A 19,642-nucleotide genomic window follows, 5' to 3' on the forward strand; every position below is an offset into this window, starting at 1 on the left:
ACATGAAGACAAATCGTGTTGAAAGGAGCTGTTGAAGGTAAATCAAAGAGGACGCTAGCTGTAGGAAGCTGGTCGCTCCGGGCTGCTGATTAGAAGACGCTCTCCCCTGTGCAAGCTGGGACTGAGGGGATGTCAGTGGTGGTGTCAGGCATAGCCTTGTACCAGTGTGCTGGAGATCCACGTCAGTGGAGCAGCTAGCTCTAGTACAGGGGACTGTATAGAACGAGGACCCTACAGCTGTGTAGGGGCAGTGGGGACACATCCAGTTCATGTCACCTGTCATACTGCTCAGTTACAGTCACACCATCTGGCCCTTATCTTCCCACTACAGGAAGTCACCATTGTGAAAGCTGTGTCAGATTTTCAGAGCTGAGAAATAACAACCTGTCTAAGACATGCAGGTATCTGGAGATGGGTCTTATCTGTGGAACTTTCCCAGATTCCCCACCGGTCTGGTTATGGTGGCAACACACCCTGCTAGGACCAGGTTGCATACAGTACTCAGAGAGCCCTCTCAACTTTGTGGTGTCTTTCAGAGTGTGTACTGTGCATTGTGTACATGTGCTTTTGCTGCTTTGTCCTGACACTAATTGCAAGGTGCAAATTCATTCACGCCCAACCGCTAAATATCACACTGCATTTCTAAAGTTTAACACAAGCTGGGCCACTAACAGCTGATTAGCTCTTCTGGAAAAACTCTGATTAGATACAAAGCTTCTCTCACATTATTTTAGTGTCTATAGGGATTAGGTACATCTATCTAGATGATAAATCAACCAAAACACTGGAGGCAGCATTTAGTCATATGTGTCCGCAAACTAGTTGAAGCATGTTTACAGTAGTATCATGGAGGAGAACAAGACGAGGACAGAATGACAGTGAATGATTGTAGCTCTGATTTCCAGATAGCAGAGCCTGAGCTCTGAGCCCATTCCCAGGTCCATCATACCACTGGCAGGTCTAACCAACCAATGATATTGAGTCTGCCTAAGAACAAATTAGCCTTTCTTACTGTGTACAGGGTACAGGCAGCAGACACTTCCTAAATATGGCAGGTAGAAAAGAGTAACACAGGCGTTAATGAGAATGTCTGATTTAGACTTCCATGAGGTATTGGATGACGGGCAAAGCTTTTAAACCTGTGGCACCGTTGCCAGGTTGACACATTACTGCACCTCGTAAAAAGGGGATGGAACTGCCAACATCATTCTGTCCTCCTATTGGTGCTAGGATTTTCCTTAGGTCCTAAATCTATAGGGTTTGAGATCCCATCACTGGTGTTGAAACGGAGTGGGTGTAGTGTAATGCTGACCACTCTGACATTTTTCTTCACTACATTGACAGCTTTCTAAATAGTAGGCCCGGGTTTCTGATATGCACTTCCTTTCATGTGGGTGAGCATGCAATTTCTCCCAGCCCCTCTTTAACACCGTCATTATCAATCCTGCCACTCCAGTGTGTGTGAGCTCACACACCTAGCTTTGCCTCGCTCCGAGGAGCTCTGGTCGTAATAGTAGGCTACAGGCTCTTTGTGATCACCCATAACAAGCTCACAGAATATTTGTCTCTATACTTTATTGCTTAGCCATAAAGCATTGGCATGTGTGAGTTTATCCAAACCACATTGTTTGCTTTGCAATAAATACGCCCCAGTCAATGTAACAAGATAAACTGATGGCACTGCTTGTATTCTTGTCTTCGCTACAACTCTAATGATGAAAACATTATAAAAGAGAAACCACAGACAGAATCGAGTTGGCTCAGGTGGTTTAGAGCCAAACCTCTTTGCAATTTCTGCCCCAGTCTCAAATAGGCAAATTTAATGTAACTATTCAGCCCCTCAACCCATGAGCCCTTCTCCCTCCTCTTCCTCCAGGCCCCGCAGGGACACAGTCAGGATTCATGCAGTAACATGCTATGCTCCATCTTTCTTTGGCAGAGCCCACACTTTTAATGTACCCAATTTAAAACCAGAGAAATATGTAGCCGGGTGGAACACCCACATCAGGCTGATGTAGCTAATGTGAGCTGCATAGTCAGGTGCCTGGAGTATTTTTTCCCCCTGTGTTATGTTTAAACATACGAAAGTTTTCCTTTATTCAGTCATTCGCCTAATTCGACTTGTAGATTCGCCAGGAAAGTTAATATGGGTTGAGCCGTGTACACTTAAATCACGCAGTAATCTTTCCTTAATGAGAGGAAGTGCTCATGTTTCTGAGCCCACCACAAAACATGATTCATTAATACAGTCTACAATACAAATCTACAAAATCCTGCTTCCTTTAGTTATTTCATACTACAGTGGATTGTGCATTATTTTATATAAGACAGCATTAACCTATGTTAATCATTTTTGCATTGAAATATAGATGTGCAGTATACCCAGGGGATATCAAGAATATACACCCTTGAACTCAACATTATCATGCTCAAACATACATTTTCAAAGTAAACTGGACCCATGGGCAATTCATTGAAGACTGGGAGATATGTTGTAACATGCGTGCCTGCAGCCATGGGAGATCATCGTCAGTTGCCAAGTATTCTCTCAGGACGTGGAATGGATGGCCTGGTTTGACTGTCAGGCTTCTGAGATCTGCCTTTGATTTGTGCCTTCCTCCCCTAGCCAGCAGAAACTTGGCTCAGCGGGCTCTCTGGCGGTTTTCACTAAATACCACAGCCACAAAGTCAAAATTGGCTAAAGAAAATAGCTTTTTCGTCTTAATTTAACGCCAGGGTTAGGCGTACGTTTAGCAGTGTGGTTAAGGTGGGATTTGGAGCATCTGCCAGAGAATATGCCATTAAGAAACAGTGGGTTTGGGCGTCTTCTTACATGACTCCAAGCCACATCCGCTAACATTTTATGCTAATAGAATGGAATGTTCAGTTATAGGAAGTGGCACGGGCTCTGTAAGCCAGCACTAGCTAGAGATATCCGGACGGAGTATGGAGAGGATTGTCCATGCTCAGTAGACTGGAGAGAATGGACAGGACCGCCACCAATGACTTTACTGAGAGTTCAAGCGACAGTGGTTTCACCTACCTCTCTGCGCACCATTACTCAGGGCAGTAACGTCTGTTTGCGCTCGTTGCGTGCATGTGTGTGTATGTGTTTGAGTGATCAGGAGTACATGGATCAGGTTCCCTAAGTGGCAATAGGCAGTCTCACTTTTCCCACTAATAGAGGCATTGCCATTCCACGGGGGAACTGTTCCGCTCCCTCTGTGTCCTACAGACCCCCCAGAGTCAGCTACACCTAGTAATGGACTACTTTAAGAGTTGATCTGGCTCTAATAGACTGAACCAGGTCTCCAAATCTCCAGGCTAAGTCTATGTGGTGAGAATGCTGTCATGCCCTAATGCGGCTGGCAAACAGCACTCAGAGTTCATCCTGGGAGGCCCTTTATGTAGTAAAGCTCCCTGGCTTGGCCTGCGCAGAGGCCTAGTTCCAGCTGCTTCACTCCCTCTGCTGTCGGAGATCATGCACCTGTCCTGTATTATAGAGAGAACCTGCACAAGCATATCTTGTAATAGGCCTGACATTGGCTATAGATAGAAGCAGATCTTTAAGAAAATGTTCACTCATTCTCCTTCTTCTTGCCAAATGGTATGACATCTAATGAAGTAGCCCGGTCAAAAACCACCATCCGTCTTGATCATGCACACAGCACATTTTCCCCTCTGTCTTAGTGTGCCTTAGCTTGCTGATGGTGGCTCGGTGTTTGCCCATTCCTTTTGCAGGCCTTCTGGGTTTGTTTCCACAGGTGGCTTGACCTCTGAGGCAGTGTGGCGGAGCCTGCCGCCATTATGAGCCCTGGATCAACATTTAATATGAGCACACTCCCCGGTGCCTCTGTCTGTCTGAGCAGAGGGCCGGGCAGGGGAGGAGGGGAGGGGAGTGGAGGGGGGAGGACAGGGGAGGGGGGAGTGGAGTGGAGAGGAGGGGAGAGGGGAGGGGAGGGGAGGGGAGGAGGGGAGGGGAGAGGAGAGGAGAGGAGGGGAGGGGAGGGGAGGGGAGGGGAGGGGAGGGGAGGAGAGGAGAGGAGAGGGGAGAGGAGGAGAGGAGAGAGGAGAGGGGGTTGAAGGGAGGAGAGGATGGGATGGGAGAGGGGAGGAGAGGAGAGGAGGAGAGGATGAGAGGAGAGGAGGAGAGAGGGGGTGAGGATGAAAGGGCAGAAGGGGAGGGGAGAGTGGCTGGTGTGCTTTTCCTTCCACATTTCCTCCTTGTTCTTTTCTTTTTTTTTACCCCCGACGAGACACCAGGAAGTTCCATTTCTCTGAATGATACAACAAGAAGCCCTAGTGGCACGTTGGGTTTACAATGAGCTCAATGCCAAACCCCCAGGAGAAAGGCCTCTAATGCTGGTATAGAAACAGTAGATTCCTCCTCTTAGTAACGCTTCAATTCAGTGCTACAGTAGGAGCATTAGGGGAGACTAAAGAGAGAGTTGGTGCTCTCTGATCCATTCTTTAACCAGAACAGATGAGAACTGATGGAATAGAATTTTTTACACAGCCTGGTAAGCCTGGTTCTGTATTTGTTTAGAGAACTGTTTTTCACTGACTAAAGGAGCAGTGTTATTATCTAAATATGCATATCTAATGCATAACAGTATTAAAAGTGTTATAGATATTTAATGTGTTATGTTATAGCTTTGGTGAAGAAAAAAACCCATATGGCAACTAGCTATAGATGTATTACATGGGTCATATGTTTGGTGTGGCAGTGTTTGTTGCCACCCTTTGGTGTACATTATCACTCCATTATCCGTACATTATCTGGTGATTATGCTTTTGGATTACATATGTTTTGGAGCTGGATATGGAGTGTTCTATAGGGTGTATTGTTGCTCTGTAGTTGTCTGAGTCCCTCCTCACCTAACAGATGGTCACATCCAGCTAGCCTCTGAAAACAAACATACACTGAGGAGTTGCTGACAGGCTGGTTCAGAAAGGGCTTGAACTGCCCTGGAATGTGTCTGTGTTAAACTTCCTGTTCAGTAAGTAGCACATCGCCAGTGATATACAGTGTCATGAAAAAGTATTTGCCCACTTTCTGACTTTCTACATTTTTTTGGCATATTTTTGATACTGAATGTTATCAGATCTTCAACCAAAACCTAATATTAGAGGGAACCTAAGTTTACAAATGACCAAAAAAAATGTATACTTATTTTATTTATTTAATTAACAAAGTTATGTAACACCCAGTTCCATAAAGGCCTGATTGGTGGAATGCTGCAGAAATTGTTGTCCTTCTGGCAGGTTCTCCCATCTCCACAGAGGAACTCTGGAGCTCTGTCAGAGTGACAAAGGCCCTTCTCCCCCGGTTGCTCAGTTTGTCCGGGCGGCCAGCTCTAGGAAGAGTCTTGGGGGTTCCAAACGTCTGCCATTTAAGAGTGATGGAGGCCACTGTGTTCCTGGGGACCTTCAATGCTGCAGACATTTTTTTGGTACCCTTCCCCAGATCAGTGCATCGACACAATCCTGTCTCTGAGCTCTACTGACAATTCCTTCGGCCTCATGGCTTGGTTTTTGCTCTGACCTTCACTGTCAACTGTGGGACCTTTATATAGACAGGTGTGTACCTTTCCAAATCATGTCCAATCAATTGAATTTACCACAGGTGGACTTCAGTCAAGTTGTAGAAACATCTCAAGGATGATCAATGGAAACAGGATGCACCTGAGCACAATTTCGAGTCTCATAGCAAAGGGTCTGAATACTTATATAAATCAGGTATTTCTGTTTTTCAAAAGAACAGTTTTTTCGCTTTGTCATTATGGGGTATTATGTGTAGATTGCTGAGAAAAAAAGAATAGTTCATTCCTTTTAGAATAAGGCTGTAATGTGGAAAAAGTCAAAGGGTCTGAATACTTTCCAAGGGCACTATAGGTCCCCGACAGCTGTGAATCACACAGATGACCTATTAACAGATGCTTGGCTGACACGCGTATTAAATCAAACTGTATTAATATAGCAAATGTAATGCTATTTATCGTTGATTATTGACGTAACCCAGAGTTATATTTAGATCCTGTATAAAAGACTGGTAATATCAGATTCAGTGGTGAGTATGTTGAGAAATGTGTGTGGATAGAGTTTATTTTAAGGTCCTGTGGTTTGATGGAGGACATGGGCATGACTCCCGCCTTGTCTTGGTATTCAGACAACTTCCTGAGAGACAGTCAGACAGTTACATAGGAATGTAGTTTTCACTATGTTCAACAGAGGGACTTGAATGTAAACCAGCACTTGCCTGCTTTGGCTTTAGACAGGCATAGCAGAGTAGAGTTACTGGTTTAGAAACAGGTCCTGCATAAACATGGATATTAATAAACTGCTTTTTACACTTTTGAAATAGCAGATACATTTGATTTATTTTTACTATGCTGTGTTGTTTTCACTTTGAAGCTGTGATACACCAGGACAATTTTGTTTGAAGTTGACATAACAATATTAATAATTATTATTATTATTATTATCATTTTTAGGTGGCTGCTCATATTTTTCCTATTTCACAGATGTATAAGTGTGTATTAATATGAATATGCGAATTTGAAATGTGTTTTTTGCATATCCCACTCTCCTGTAACGTCCGTCGTTAGAGTGAGACCAAGGCGCAGCGTGGGTTGGGTTCATCATATTTTAATAAGATAAACGGTGAACCAGCAAAAACAATAAACAAGAAGCAACACAACGAACTAACAGTTTTGCAGGCTACTAATAGCAATGCAAAATCAACTTCCCACAAAAGACAGGGGGAAAAAGGGCTACCTAAGTATGGCTCCCAATCAGCGACAACGATGTACAGCTGTCCCTGACTGAGAGCCATACCAGGCCAACACAAAGAAATACAACACATAGATAGGGAACATAGAATGAACATAGAAATAGAAAACATACATCAAAACCCCGAAACACACAAAACAAACACCCCCCTGCCACGCCCTGACCAAACTACAATAACAAATAACCCCTTTTACTGGTCAGGACGTGACATCTCCCTATAACACCCTCGGAGAGTGGGGACATGGCCAGACATCTTCCTCTGATTATGTGCAGGTACACCTTAGTTCTGTTAGCGTGTAAACAGTGGAAGACTTTAATTAGACCTACATGCTTCCTGTACTGTTTTTTGTCTCCACAATTGAACAACTAAAAGTAACATACAGTACATGAACATGTGGTATTGTAGAGCTGTTGTTTTTTGGTGGTCTCCTGAAATTTTTAAGTAAAATTAAGGTAAACATTTAACAGGATCTTCCAGCTTATTTAGTGAAAACTCAATGTTTGTCAAGCAGCAGTATATGAATACCATCCTGCTAAGCCCTACCCTGTAGGGTCCCACAGAGTGTTTGTGTTTGGTGGAGGGCCCAAGCAGTGGAGAGACGGCGGGCCTCTCAAACAGCACTGCCCTATCTGTAAATGGCTGCTGAACCGTGGAGAAGAAATCAAACAAACACTCCAGTCTCACATGGAAGGTTCTGTAGGAAGCGTCCTCTTACTGTTTCCTTGGGAATGTCTGTCAAATGCATTCTTAATTTCGTCAGAGCTCAGACCGTCAGATGACCAGAGAAAAGCATCCTTGGCGGATGTCCATGGCGTTATTTGCAGAGATGTGGAGGAAAGACAATGATAGATATACTTTTCTTAGAAGGAGCATCTCTTAGACAGTATTAAGATGTCAACAACACAATGAGACCCTCTCTAGCACTTGTCACTGATCTGCTGTGTTGGGTTTCAACAGTGTTAGTGGAAACCATCATATAAACCCCACATCGGTATGCCTAACAGGGGTGGTTTGTGAAATGTGTCAGTTGAGCGTGCATGTGTGTGTTACTGTGTTTGTGTACAGCAATTTTCTGTCCCAAATGGATACATTGCTCTCTTGTTCCCCCTCTCTCTCTGCAGAGCTGAGGTCCACTGGCACTGCCCAGCACTTTGCCTACCTGCTGAACACGTCTGACTACCGTATCCTGCGTATGGACGAGGACCACGACCGCATGTACGTGGGCAGCAAGGACCACATCCTGTCCCTGGACCTGCATGACATCAATAAGGAGCCGCTCATTGTAAGACCTTACAGTCACTAACGCTTCACCTCTTCACCTTCCCTTACCTCCTGTCACCCCCATCACCACTTCCTCCCTTCCCTACCATCTCCTCTCCTCTCCAGGGCTCTATAAACCCGGGTGAGGCTAACCCTTTACCTCAGCTCTCAGAAACGGCCCCCGAGGGTCATATGTTCCGTTCCGCTGCCCTGTGTTAGATGTTTTGATTAGCTCACCTCTAGTTTGTATTTGACTGCACAATTCTGGCGATGAGGGTTCTGGCGATGAGGGTTGTAAAACTACAAAAACAAAAACTAGATATGACCATTCCTAGTCGGCTAATCGTACCGTGGGTGGATATCCCTGTGGCAGGTTTAGCCCCACAGCTATAAAGTCCAGTGATGTTGAACGGGTTGTGCGATGGGTTGGGTTATTGCTATAAAATGACCTCTGTTTCCCCCCTGCCTTCAGCTCCACTGGCCTGTCTCCCAGCAGAGGAAGACTGAGTGTCTTCTAAGTGGAAAAGACACCAATGTAAGTATTTCTGTTGACTCTCCATTTCCACACAACTAATTCAGCATTTATGTTTCAGGTCAGGTGATTTGTGCCACCTGTAACTTGAAGTCATGTATTTTCTTTATATATTGAACATCTATAAAGTATATATTTTTTACTCACTTCTATTTGTGTGCCTGTATTGCTTGGTGTATATAGCCTAAGTATTTATTTGAGTTTTTAGCTTACTGAAAAAGGGTTCAAGCGAAACCATTCTAGTGGCACACACCTGTGTGGATTTCATTTGGCCCTGTAAAAGCCTGGTTCCCCTCTGTCTGGCCAGACAGACAGGGCAGGACTGGCACTGAACAGCTCATAGGAGACCAACCAGCCTCACTGTCTCCCTTCGGCCAGTGTCGGGTGTGGATAAATAGATGACTGTTATACTGGTATATTGAAATATTGACATTCTGTACCTTGTTCTATCTGGGTATCATTCATATTGATAATCCATTCTTGTTTGTCTATGTTTGTCCCCATGCAGGGCGAGTGTGGGAACTTCATCCGTCTGATTGAGCCGTGGAACAGGACCCACCTGTATGTCTGTGGGACTGGAGCCTACAACCCCGTCTGTACCTACATCAACCGCGGACACAAAGCACAGGTACAAGCTCCGTGCCTTTTGGAATACACTAAGTGTGTGTTCCCTAAGCTACAGTACACAGTGAAGAGGTGAAGGAGGGAGACTACGGCTCTGACATTTAGTCTCCGTCCCACACCTCTAACCCAGCCTTCCTCCCTTCCATCTTTCTCTCGCTCTCTCTTTCCATCCCCACACCTCTCTTTCTCTCTCTACCTCTCTCTCAATCCTACTTTCATTCATACCTTCACAAACCTCTACCCCTCCTGATATCCACAGCTTCATCTCCTGCCCCCATGCCTAGGCAACCATTGGAGTCTCAGCCTGCACACAGCTGTCGTCCCCAGCGCACTGTTGCTGTTAGCGTTACTGTTACGGTGCTGTCTGTTTAGTCTCACTCCTTAATTGGAAGTCTTGAGTTTCCTGGAGCCGGGCATCACCACCACAGAGTACTTCCCTGTTTTATTGCCCCTCCAATACCCCCAACCCTGCGGCTTTTAATTTAATACTTGTTCCTTAACGATGGTCCTGGGGCATTTAAGAAGGAATAAATAAAAGTTGTGGATAGATAATATTTCCCTGTTTCCTCCTCTCTGAGGACACAGTTAGACCTCTTCACACCCCTCTGCTATTTCATATGGATCCATATGACCCTTACTAACAAAGGGCATCCATCCATCCACTCATAGCTCTAGCAGCCCTGTGCCTCTCAGTTGGCCTGCTCCCTCTTTGCTCCCTCAGCCTCTAGTACTCACCATGTGAGGAGTTGGGTAATTGGCCATGGCAGCTCCCATTATGGGGTGCCAGTGGAATGTTCTAGTTATAGTACATTAATGAGATGGCTTTTATTTTCCCTTCACATTGAACAGACAGGTCAGACTCTTCCTGTGAGCTCTCTCTCTCTCTCTCTGGAGTTAAGTATGGGAGCAGAGATGTAAAATGGTACAACCATACTGTTGGTGCTGACATCTTCAGGACAGGAATACCGGTTTACTTAACGGAGGAATAAACACACATGTTCATCATTGGTGTCTTAACCAGAACAGGGGAAAATGCGCTTTATTTATTTTCGCACATGCGCAGTCATACATCTCTCATATGGCATGACTGTACCAGTGTAAGAACACAACTCAACAACATATTAGTCCACATGCCAACACCCCCACTTGCTCTTATACTGTACAAGTCGTATTCAACCTAACTTTATCAACACATTTAGCTTACAGTTATTCATCTCACAAATGTCAGTTTATATTCCAAACATGTAACCCAAGAATTTTTCATTTTTGAACTTCGTTACAGGTTTAGTCAAAACATCTGCAGCCATGTCTGCCGTTGGACAATATTCAATACTTATTTTACCATCACTGAGTGCAGATCGAATGAAATGATATCTGATGTCGACATGTTTACATCTCTGACGACACACTGGGTTCTTTGACAGAGCAATTGCACCCTGGTTATCTTCAAAGATTGTTACTGGTGTATATTGGCACTCACTATCCATCTCGCCCAATAACTGTACAAGGTACAAACTTTCTTGTGTAGTAGCAGCCAGTGCCATGTACTCTGCTTCACATGTAGATAAAGCTACTGTTGGCTGCTTCTTAGACCTCCATGAAATGACAGGTCCACATTTAGTTAAACTAAAACAATACCCTGTTATGCTTCGTCTGTCACTTTGATCTGCTGCCCAATCAGCATCACTATATGCTATGAGGTTGAGTTTTTCCACCCCCTTTTTGTAACACAACTCCTGATTCATTGTTCCCTTTAAGTACCTCAACACATGTTTAGCTGCTATCCAGTGTTGCTCTTTTGGTTCTGATAGGTATTGTGACAGCTTGCTGACAATCCAACTGATATCCGGTCTTGTACATGTCATCACATATATCAAGCTGCCTATCACTTCACGATACCTTTTTGAATCAATAAGTTCACCATCACCATCAAAGTTTGGTTTTTGTTCACATGGTGTTGACCTTGTTTTACAGTCTGACATACCAAACCTTTCCAGTATCTTGGTTATATACCTTGTTTGGTTCATCGTTATTTTCCCTTCACTTTGTGTACAATCAATGCCTAGGAAATGTCCAAGCCTCCCAAGATCTTTCATCTTACATTTTTCACGTAACATTTCTTTTACACTTGTGAGTGAGTCACTATCACTAGCAGCGATAATTAGATCATCGACCCAAATTATCAAAATGATCCTTTCTGTTGCAGTTTGTTTGTTATAAACACAGTGATCAGCTGGGTTCTGTGTAAAACCATTTTCACTAAGGTGATCATGCAACATTTTGTTCCAGTTCCTTCCTGACTGTTTCAGGCCGTACAGTGACTTGTTCAGTTTGCAGACTAGTTGCTCACCTGTATCTGACCTGACTTCAAAACCCTCTGGTTGCTCCATGTACACTTCACAGTCAATAGGAGCATGTAGATATGCTGTTTTGACATCCATCTGATGTAACTCTAAGTCATACTGAGCTGCTAGCTGCATCAAACAGCGTACTGATGTCATATTTGCAGTTGGAGAAAAAGTCTCCTTATAGTCTATTCCTGCCACTTGACTATACCCCTTTGCAACATATCTTGCCTTGTATGTCTCAGTCTCATCTGAATTGTTTTTGACCGCATAGACCCACCTGCCCCCCACTGCATTTTTACCCTCTGGCAGTGTGGTTAATGTGAATGTATCATTTTCCCTAAGGGAATCCATCTCCTCCTTCATAGCAGTAGCCCAAATCTCTGATTTTGGTGAAATCATTGCTTCTTTGAAGGTTTGTGGTGCATTGCACATTACTCTGTAGCAGTAGTCAACACTAGGTGGTATCTGGTCATCACATTTCACTTTACACTCATAGTCTTTTAAGTACTGGGGTTTCTTCCTCGCTCTGTCTGGATAGCGTGGACTCTGACCATCTGATGTCTCAATTTGCACATCTTGTGTCTCTTCTGAGTTTTGATCTGCCATCTTGGCTTTCGGCATGGGGTTTTCAAATCTCTCCCCATGAAGATCATCACTGATTTCCAAATCTGTCTGAGTTTGGTGTTCGACTACACCTTTTGTAACACACTTGACTAATCTGTTTTTAAGAACTTTCCCAGTGTCTGGGTAGTAGACTAGGTATGCTGGACTATTTTTATCATACCCGACAAAAATACCCTTTTCACATCTTGAGTCTAACTTTTTCTTGTTCTGTCTATATGCATAGCAAACAGATCCAAATTCTTTCATCTTTGAAAGATCAGGCTTTCTCCCAGTAAACATGTAGTGTGGAGTCTGTCCTACACGCTTATTGTAACACCTATTGCGAATTACTGCAGCAGTCATTACAGCATATGTCCACAAGTTCTTTGGTAGGTTGCTTTCAAGTAGCATGCATCTTGCCATTTCGAACAATGTTCTCCAATTTCTCTCAGCCGTCCCATTTTGATGGGGTGAGTAAGGGGCTGAAGTTTCATGTCTTATGGCGTTCTTACTGAGCAGTGACTGGAACTCTTTGGCTGTGAATTCTGTGCCATTATCTGACCTGACACACTTTATTTTCCCATAAGGGGCCACATCAGCAATAAACTTCTCAGTAGCTTTTACAGTATCACTCTTTGCTTTTAGGAAATACACAAAAACTGCCCCTGAATAATCATCCGTAAATGCTAGAGTATATCTGAACCCATCTTTCGCCTCTGGCTCAATAGGGCCAGCCAAATCAGTGTGCACAAGCTCAAGAGCCGCTTTTGCTTTTTCATCAGGCTCTCTGTTTCTGCTCTGAACAAATTTTCCCTGAGTGCAGATTTCACAGTTGAGGGTAGATTTGTCAATCTTACCTGTGATTTTCATTCCCTCTGTCACATTTTCTAACTTTGACACATCCTCAAAATTACAGTGGCCAAGAATTTTGTGCCATGTGTGAATATCATAGCACCCATGACATCCATCATCATATTCATCACTTACAGTGTTAAGATAGTAAAGTCTATCGTACTCCTCGATGTCAAAAGTGGTACCGTTCTTGTGGATGAGCTTGTTACACCCCTGTCGAAATTTGACTGAAGCTCCGTTGGCTGTCGCTGCTTTAACAGAGAAAATGTCCTGTGGAAACGACGGCACGTACAGCGCCTTCATCAGCGTTGTTTTTACCCGACGACCCGTGTTGTCTCTCAGGTAAACCTCCGCTGCACCTCTCCTCTCCGCGACACCATTCGTTCTTGTTCCGTCAGCCAGCTCCACGGAATGTTTTTCCGGTTTGAAAGTCTCGTCAAACTCCTTAAACTTCCCGATGTCCGTGACTATATGTGACGTTGCTCCCGTATCAACCATCAGCCCTTTCTGTTTCAGTCCACTAACCTGACAGTCACTTATTCTGAATGCAAATGAGTGGCTTTCAGCATCTGTTGCTTGTTTCACATTGTCTCTTCTTTTTCGTCTGCAATTTGCGTCAGTATGAGTGGAGCTCTTGCAAAAACTACACCACTTTCTCCGTTCTTTGCGCTCTCCAGTAACGGTACATTCCCGGGCCTTGTGCCCTTTCTGGCCACAGTTGAAGCAGGTTATCTCGGTCCCTTTATCTCTCCCTCTTGGCCAGCTAACTTTAATGTTACTTGCCTTCATCACGTTGTCGTCAGTGGAAATGGCGCTAAACTTCTCGGTGCTTTCATAGCTCCTCAACTTGGTTTTGAACTCGCCAAAAGTTGTCGGCTCGTCACTCTGCGTTATGTGGATGGCAAACGGCTTAAATGATTCGGGCAAACCTTTCAGAATCATTGCAATCAACAGCCCGTCACTTAAAGTCTCTTCAGCATTTCTCAGTGCTGTAATAGCCGTCTCAGCACGAATGATATAGTCCGTAACACTTTCGTCAGCGGCTTTCTGAAGAGAAGTTAGTTCAGTGTAGAGGCTAATCACACGTGGCTTCCCTTTACCTGCATAATGTTCCCTCAATATCTTCAACGCTTTTCTCCCATCATCTGCTGCTTCTCTCATTATCAGGGAAAGGCTTTTATCATCCAAAACCTGTATCAATTCGGCGTAGGCTTCTTCATTTTTCTCTCTGTCTTCTTCATCTTCATCCACGCTCAATATGGCGGCCTTTAGCCCAAGCAAACGCAAGTGCCCCAAAAACTTTGTCTCCCATAACTCGTACTTTTTTTCATCTCCGTCGAAATATAATCTATTCCATCGGCTTCCATGTTCCCTCCTGGGCCCATAACCTGTTGGTGCTGACATCTTCAGGACAGGAATACCGGTTTACTTAACGGAGGAATAAACACACATGTTCATCATTGGTGTCTTAACCAGAACAGGGGAAAATGCGCTTTATTTATTTTCGCACATGCGCAGTCATACATCTCTCATAGGGCATGACTGTACCAGTGTAAGAACACAACTCAACAACATATTAGTCCACATGCCAACACATACACACACACAGCTTTTTCAGACAAGAAACCATGAGAAGGCGAAACGCTGCTCAATGCCAGAAATTGGCTCATTTTCTAATGTGGATGTTTATACACACACGGACACTCCTCATACTTCAGGAACCTGCTTTTGTAACTGAAGACATGCAGATCAATTGTTAACAGCTTGCCACATTTCAGAATTCTTTCTTTTTCAGTTAAGCCATTATTCAGGCGTGATTTCCTTTTTACAAACCTAAAGGATAGTAGCCTACATGGGGCTATGATAGCTAGTATTGTCTATTACATTTACATTTAAGTCATTTAGCAGACGCTCTTATCCAGAGCGACTTACAAATTGGTGCATTCACCTTAAGATATCCAGTGGAACAACCACTTTACAATAGTGCATCTAAATCTTTTTTGGGGGGGGGGGTTAGAAGGATTACTTTATCCTATCCCAGGTATTCCTTAAAGAGGTGGGGTTTCAGGTGTCTCCGGAAGGTGGTGATTGACTCCGCTGTCCTGGCGTCGTGAGGGAGCTTGTTCCACCATTGGGGTGTCTATAAAAGCCAAATATTGGTTCTTGGCAGTGGCTCAGGCCAGAGTTGAGTGGATATACCATACTGTGAGAGACTGTATTGACTCAACGACAGGGTATAGAACGGATATTGCTGATGTTCGTGCCATCTGGTGAAGTTAAGCTACACAAACATTCATCGCACAGAGAATGTTACAGAATGAGAAATCCATACATTTTCCTCACAAGCTGTCCGAATGACATTATTTAAACAGTCATGCAGTCACATCAGTCCAAGACCAGTTTACAGAGTTACTGAGCTCACGTCAGGTCCTGCCTACTGCAGGTGCGTAACGTCCCAAATGTGTCGCTGTCTCCTGTTTTAGGCCGCCATGCACCTGCAGATGCCCCAGACCGGAGCGAGGGCTAACCGCGCGGCCGAACCCAGCGCTGTGTTCGAGACACTGGGACTAAAGGTGGGACGTGGGTCAGGTGCCCGTCACTAGCCTGGGCGGTTCTGCCTGTCTGCCCCTGAACCTTGCCCCTATGGGCTGGGGAGTGCACTGGCGACCCACTCTGGGCCTCAGCTTGCATGCCATGCGCACTCTGTCTCCCCCCTCTCTCCCTCTCTCTCTTTAGGGGGGGGGGGGGCTGTGCATGTCTTCTGACCCCTCTGTTCTGTCTGTGCTCATTCTGTGTCTTGAAGCACCTCTGTCATCATCAGTTGAATTGTCCCACTGCGTTGGGTCTCTAGTGTAGTTGACCGTTTATCTCCTCACTGCTAAGCATGTCTTCTCTAGACCCTGTCCATTTGGAGAAAATAAATTGGTCATTCAAATGTTTGTCTGTTTTTGTTTCCTCCATCATATTTCTGTTGTGCGTTGCTCTCGTTGTTCATTTGTCCATTTTTGTGTAAGCCCCATCTTTTGAGCATTCTCTCTTTCTCATGCTCACTCACTCACTCACTCACTCACTCACTCACACTCTCTCTCTCTTTCTCTCTCTCTCTCAAACACTCTCTGTCGGTGTGTGTGCTGTTGAACTGATTCTCCAATATTTGTGTCGCCTGCTTCTTATGCATGAGAGAGATGAAAGTCCAGCACTGTGATTTTCTACACAAGGTCAGACAACATGTTAATACACTACACAATCAAATATAGATCTTTCATTGAGGGTTAATACAGTATAACACTGACACCATCAATGACTGATGTATGACAGTGTTTCTAACTAATGAGCCCATTTGTGGTAGATAAATTCATCTCTTTCCTCTCCTCCTTACATTGTCCTGTCACTTGTGTTACAGGACACAGAACACCCCACCCTCCAGTCCTTCACCCCCCACCCCACCCCACCCCACCCCACCACCCTCTCCCTCTGTAGGAATGTGGGCCAACCTCTCCCACAGGTCTCACACGATTAACGTCTGACCCACTCTCACTGCAGACCTGTTGGTTCAGGACAAACACAAACTGCTAAAGCAGAAAGGAAATAATAGATCCACATAGCTGAGTAACACCATTCACAGTACAGGAAGGAAGTCTTAACCCTTAGAAGGACAGGGCCATTATGTATGAATGGTTGCATGCAACACTTAGTCCTCTGTCGGGTAACATCTTTCATAAAGGGTTTAAAAACATGTTCAGAGAATATACCTTTGGCACATGTGACCACATATACATTAACATCTGGCATCTCTTGCAGGGAGCTGCCAACACCTTCAGATTTACATGTGTGGTTGATTTTAATCAAAGGTGAGAGGGAATATCATAAGGGTGCACGTAGGAGCCAGTGGAGAATAACGTTGGCAAGCGCCTCACTTTCTCCTGCTCGGGTGTTGACGGACAAAGGTGTCTTCGTCTCTCTGCTCCCCTCAGTCCTCGATTGGAGAGTGAGGGATTAGGGGATTTTACTTGTTCTGGTTTGTGGCAAGGCTACAGGGCATGTCATCGCATGCCATTGGCTGTTTCTATCCGCGACTCCAAATACCTGCCAATCACCTTTCAGTGCTGTGTATAGAGACGCCAGGAGTCATGAGCATCAGTCATCCAGCCTCCATCCCAGGCATGTTTTTGCTGAGCAGAAGTACAGGTCTCAGCAGCAGTAGGGCTACATATACAAATTTAACCAAGAGAGGATGAGAGACTTTTGGCATATGAGAGATTGTTGTGCAGAGAGAACAGCCCTTGACGCATTATGCCCTCAGTCATTCTAGTGCACTAGAGAGGCATTAAAAGAGTTGGATTGAGATCCAGTTTTTTTCTGTATGCAGGCACTCTCATTAGTCTATGTTTCATCCTTTACAAACCACAATGCCTTATAGGCCCCAGAGGACCTACTGGAAGAATATTGAACTGCCTCAATTTTCCCTCCACCAGGGAATCACACTGACATGATGAAGACCACTATGAATTTATTGCTTCTTTCTTATGATTTTTCCATTTCAGGAATACATATGGCATTTGGAGCCAGGAAAAGTGGAGTCTGGGAAGGGAAAGTGCTCCTATGACCCAAAGCTCAACAGCGTCTCGGCTTTGATCAGTGAGTATCATCATCCAGGCCACACTTGGCCACATGGCTGGAGATGTCCCAGTCCAGTCCAGTTCACCCAGTTTGTCCCCGTGGCTCTCTCAGTGACTCTGATGGTCCCTGAGGCCATATCCCCTGTGTATGTCTCCTTTTATCTCCCACTACTATAAATAGCAACCTTTATCCCCAATTTTTTGGGGGGCAACTTTGTTAAAAATGTTTGTATTGCCTAAAATCTGTCCAGGCAGACAAAGTATCCCTTTTCATTCTGTGCCTATTTCCCATGAGATGGATAGCAGAGCAGAGCAATGCTGATCTCATCTCTGATGATAAAATCAGAAGGCATCATACCTTGTTAAGAATCGGATTTAATGTAATGCGTCTGTGTGTAGCTGGTGTAGATGAGTCAGGCGCAGGACAGCAGATATGAGTAATGTACGCAATTTTACTCAACAATAATCACAATACACGTCAAAATAAATCCAAGGCCACAATAACGGACCGCAATACAATAAACAATCACTCACAAACAAACATGGGGGAACAGAGGGTTAAATAATGAACAAGTAATTGGGGGATTGAAACCAGGTTTGTAAGACAAGGACAAAACAAATGGAAAATGAAAAGTGAATCGGCGATGGCTAGAAGAAGGCCGGTGACGTCGACCGCCGAACGCCGCCCGATCAAGGAGAGGGACCGACTTCGGAGGAAGTCGTGACAGTACCCCCCGGAGCCGTGCGCCGACACCGACCTCGGGGACGACCCGGAGGACGAGGCGCAGGGCGATCCGGATGGAGATGGTGGAACTCCCGCAGCAACGAAGGGTCCAAGACGTCCTCCACCGGCACCCAGCATCTCTCCTCGGGACCGTACCCCTCCACGAGGTACTGAAGGCCCCTCGCCCAACGCCTCGAGTCCAGGATGGCTCGAACAGCATACGCCGGGGCCCCCTCGATGCCCAGAGGGGGTGGAGGAACCTCCCGCACCTCAGACTCCTGGAGTGGACTAGCCACCACCGGCCTGAGGAGAGACACATGGAACGAGGGATTAATACGGTAATCTGGGGGAAGCTATAACCTGTAGCATACCTCGTTCAGTCTCCTCAGGACTTTGAATGGCCCCACAAACAGATCTGGCTCTGATGCCAAGGTGCCAGAACCGGCTGATACTCCAGTACGCACTGGAAGGGGGAGAGGTTAGTGGAGGAGTTGCGGAGTGAGTTTTGGGCCATCTCTGCCCAGGGGATGAACGCCACTCCCCCGGCCAGTCCTGGCAATTTACTCTCTCCACCTGCCCGTTACTCTCGGGGTGAAAACCTGAGGTGAGGCTGACCGAGACCCCAGACGTTCCATGAACGCCCTCCAGACCCTGGATGTGAACTGGGGACCCCGATCAGAGACTATATCCTCAGGCACCCCGTAGTGCCGGAAGACGTGAGTGAACAGGGCCTCCGTAGTCTGTAGGGCCGTAGGGAGACCAGGCAAAGGGAGGAGACGGCAGGACTTAGAAAACCGATCCACAACGACCAGGATCTTGGTGTTGCCCTGTGAGGGAGGAAGATCCGTTAGGAAGTCCACCGAAAGGTGCGACCACGGCCGTTGTGGGGTTGTAACTTCCCTCTGGGCAGGTGCCTGGGAGCCTTGCACTGGGCGCACAACGAGCAGGAGGAAACATAAACCCTCACATCCTCGGCCAAGGTGGACCACCAGTACTTCCCATTAAGACAGCGCACTGTCCGACTGATGCCAGGATGACCAGAGGAGGGTAACTTGTTGTCCCAATAGATCAACCGGTCAAGGACAGCAGACGGAACGTACAGACGCCCAGCCGGACACTGGAGAGGAGTGGGCTCTGTACGTAACGCCCGCTCGATGTCCGCGTCCAGCTCCCACACTACCGGTGCCACCAGGCAAGAGGCCGGGAGTATGGGAGTGTGATCCATGGACCGCTCCTCTGTGTCATACATCCGGGACAGTGCGTCTGCCTTAGCGTTCTGGGAACCTG

The 19,642-nt window shown here is 45.6% G+C and overlaps 1 protein-coding gene across 4 annotated transcripts in view; it reads left to right on the forward strand.

Annotated features, from left to right (window-relative positions):
• The window catches only part of LOC115207567 (semaphorin-3F), a 100,529-nt gene that overhangs the window by 49,357 nt on the left and 31,530 nt on the right, over window positions 1-19,642 (forward strand). For 2 of the 4 annotated variants that reach the window (XM_029774769.1, XM_029774768.1), the window contains exons 3-7: window positions 7,915-8,075; window positions 8,526-8,588; window positions 9,094-9,213; window positions 15,496-15,585; window positions 17,557-17,650. In XM_029774769.1, the coding sequence (XP_029630629.1) occupies window positions 7,915-8,075; window positions 8,526-8,588; window positions 9,094-9,213; window positions 15,496-15,585; window positions 17,557-17,650 (528 nt within the window). The remainder of the gene's footprint in view (window positions 1-7,914; window positions 8,076-8,525; window positions 8,589-9,093; window positions 9,214-15,495; window positions 15,586-17,556; window positions 17,651-19,642) is intronic. The other 2 variants (XM_029774771.1, XM_029774770.1) reach the window with 1 other exon arrangement.

This window comes from Salmo trutta, chromosome 14 (genome assembly GCF_901001165.1).
Source record: "Salmo trutta chromosome 14, fSalTru1.1, whole genome shotgun sequence".
NCBI classification, from domain to species: Eukaryota; Metazoa; Chordata; class Actinopteri; order Salmoniformes; family Salmonidae; genus Salmo; species Salmo trutta.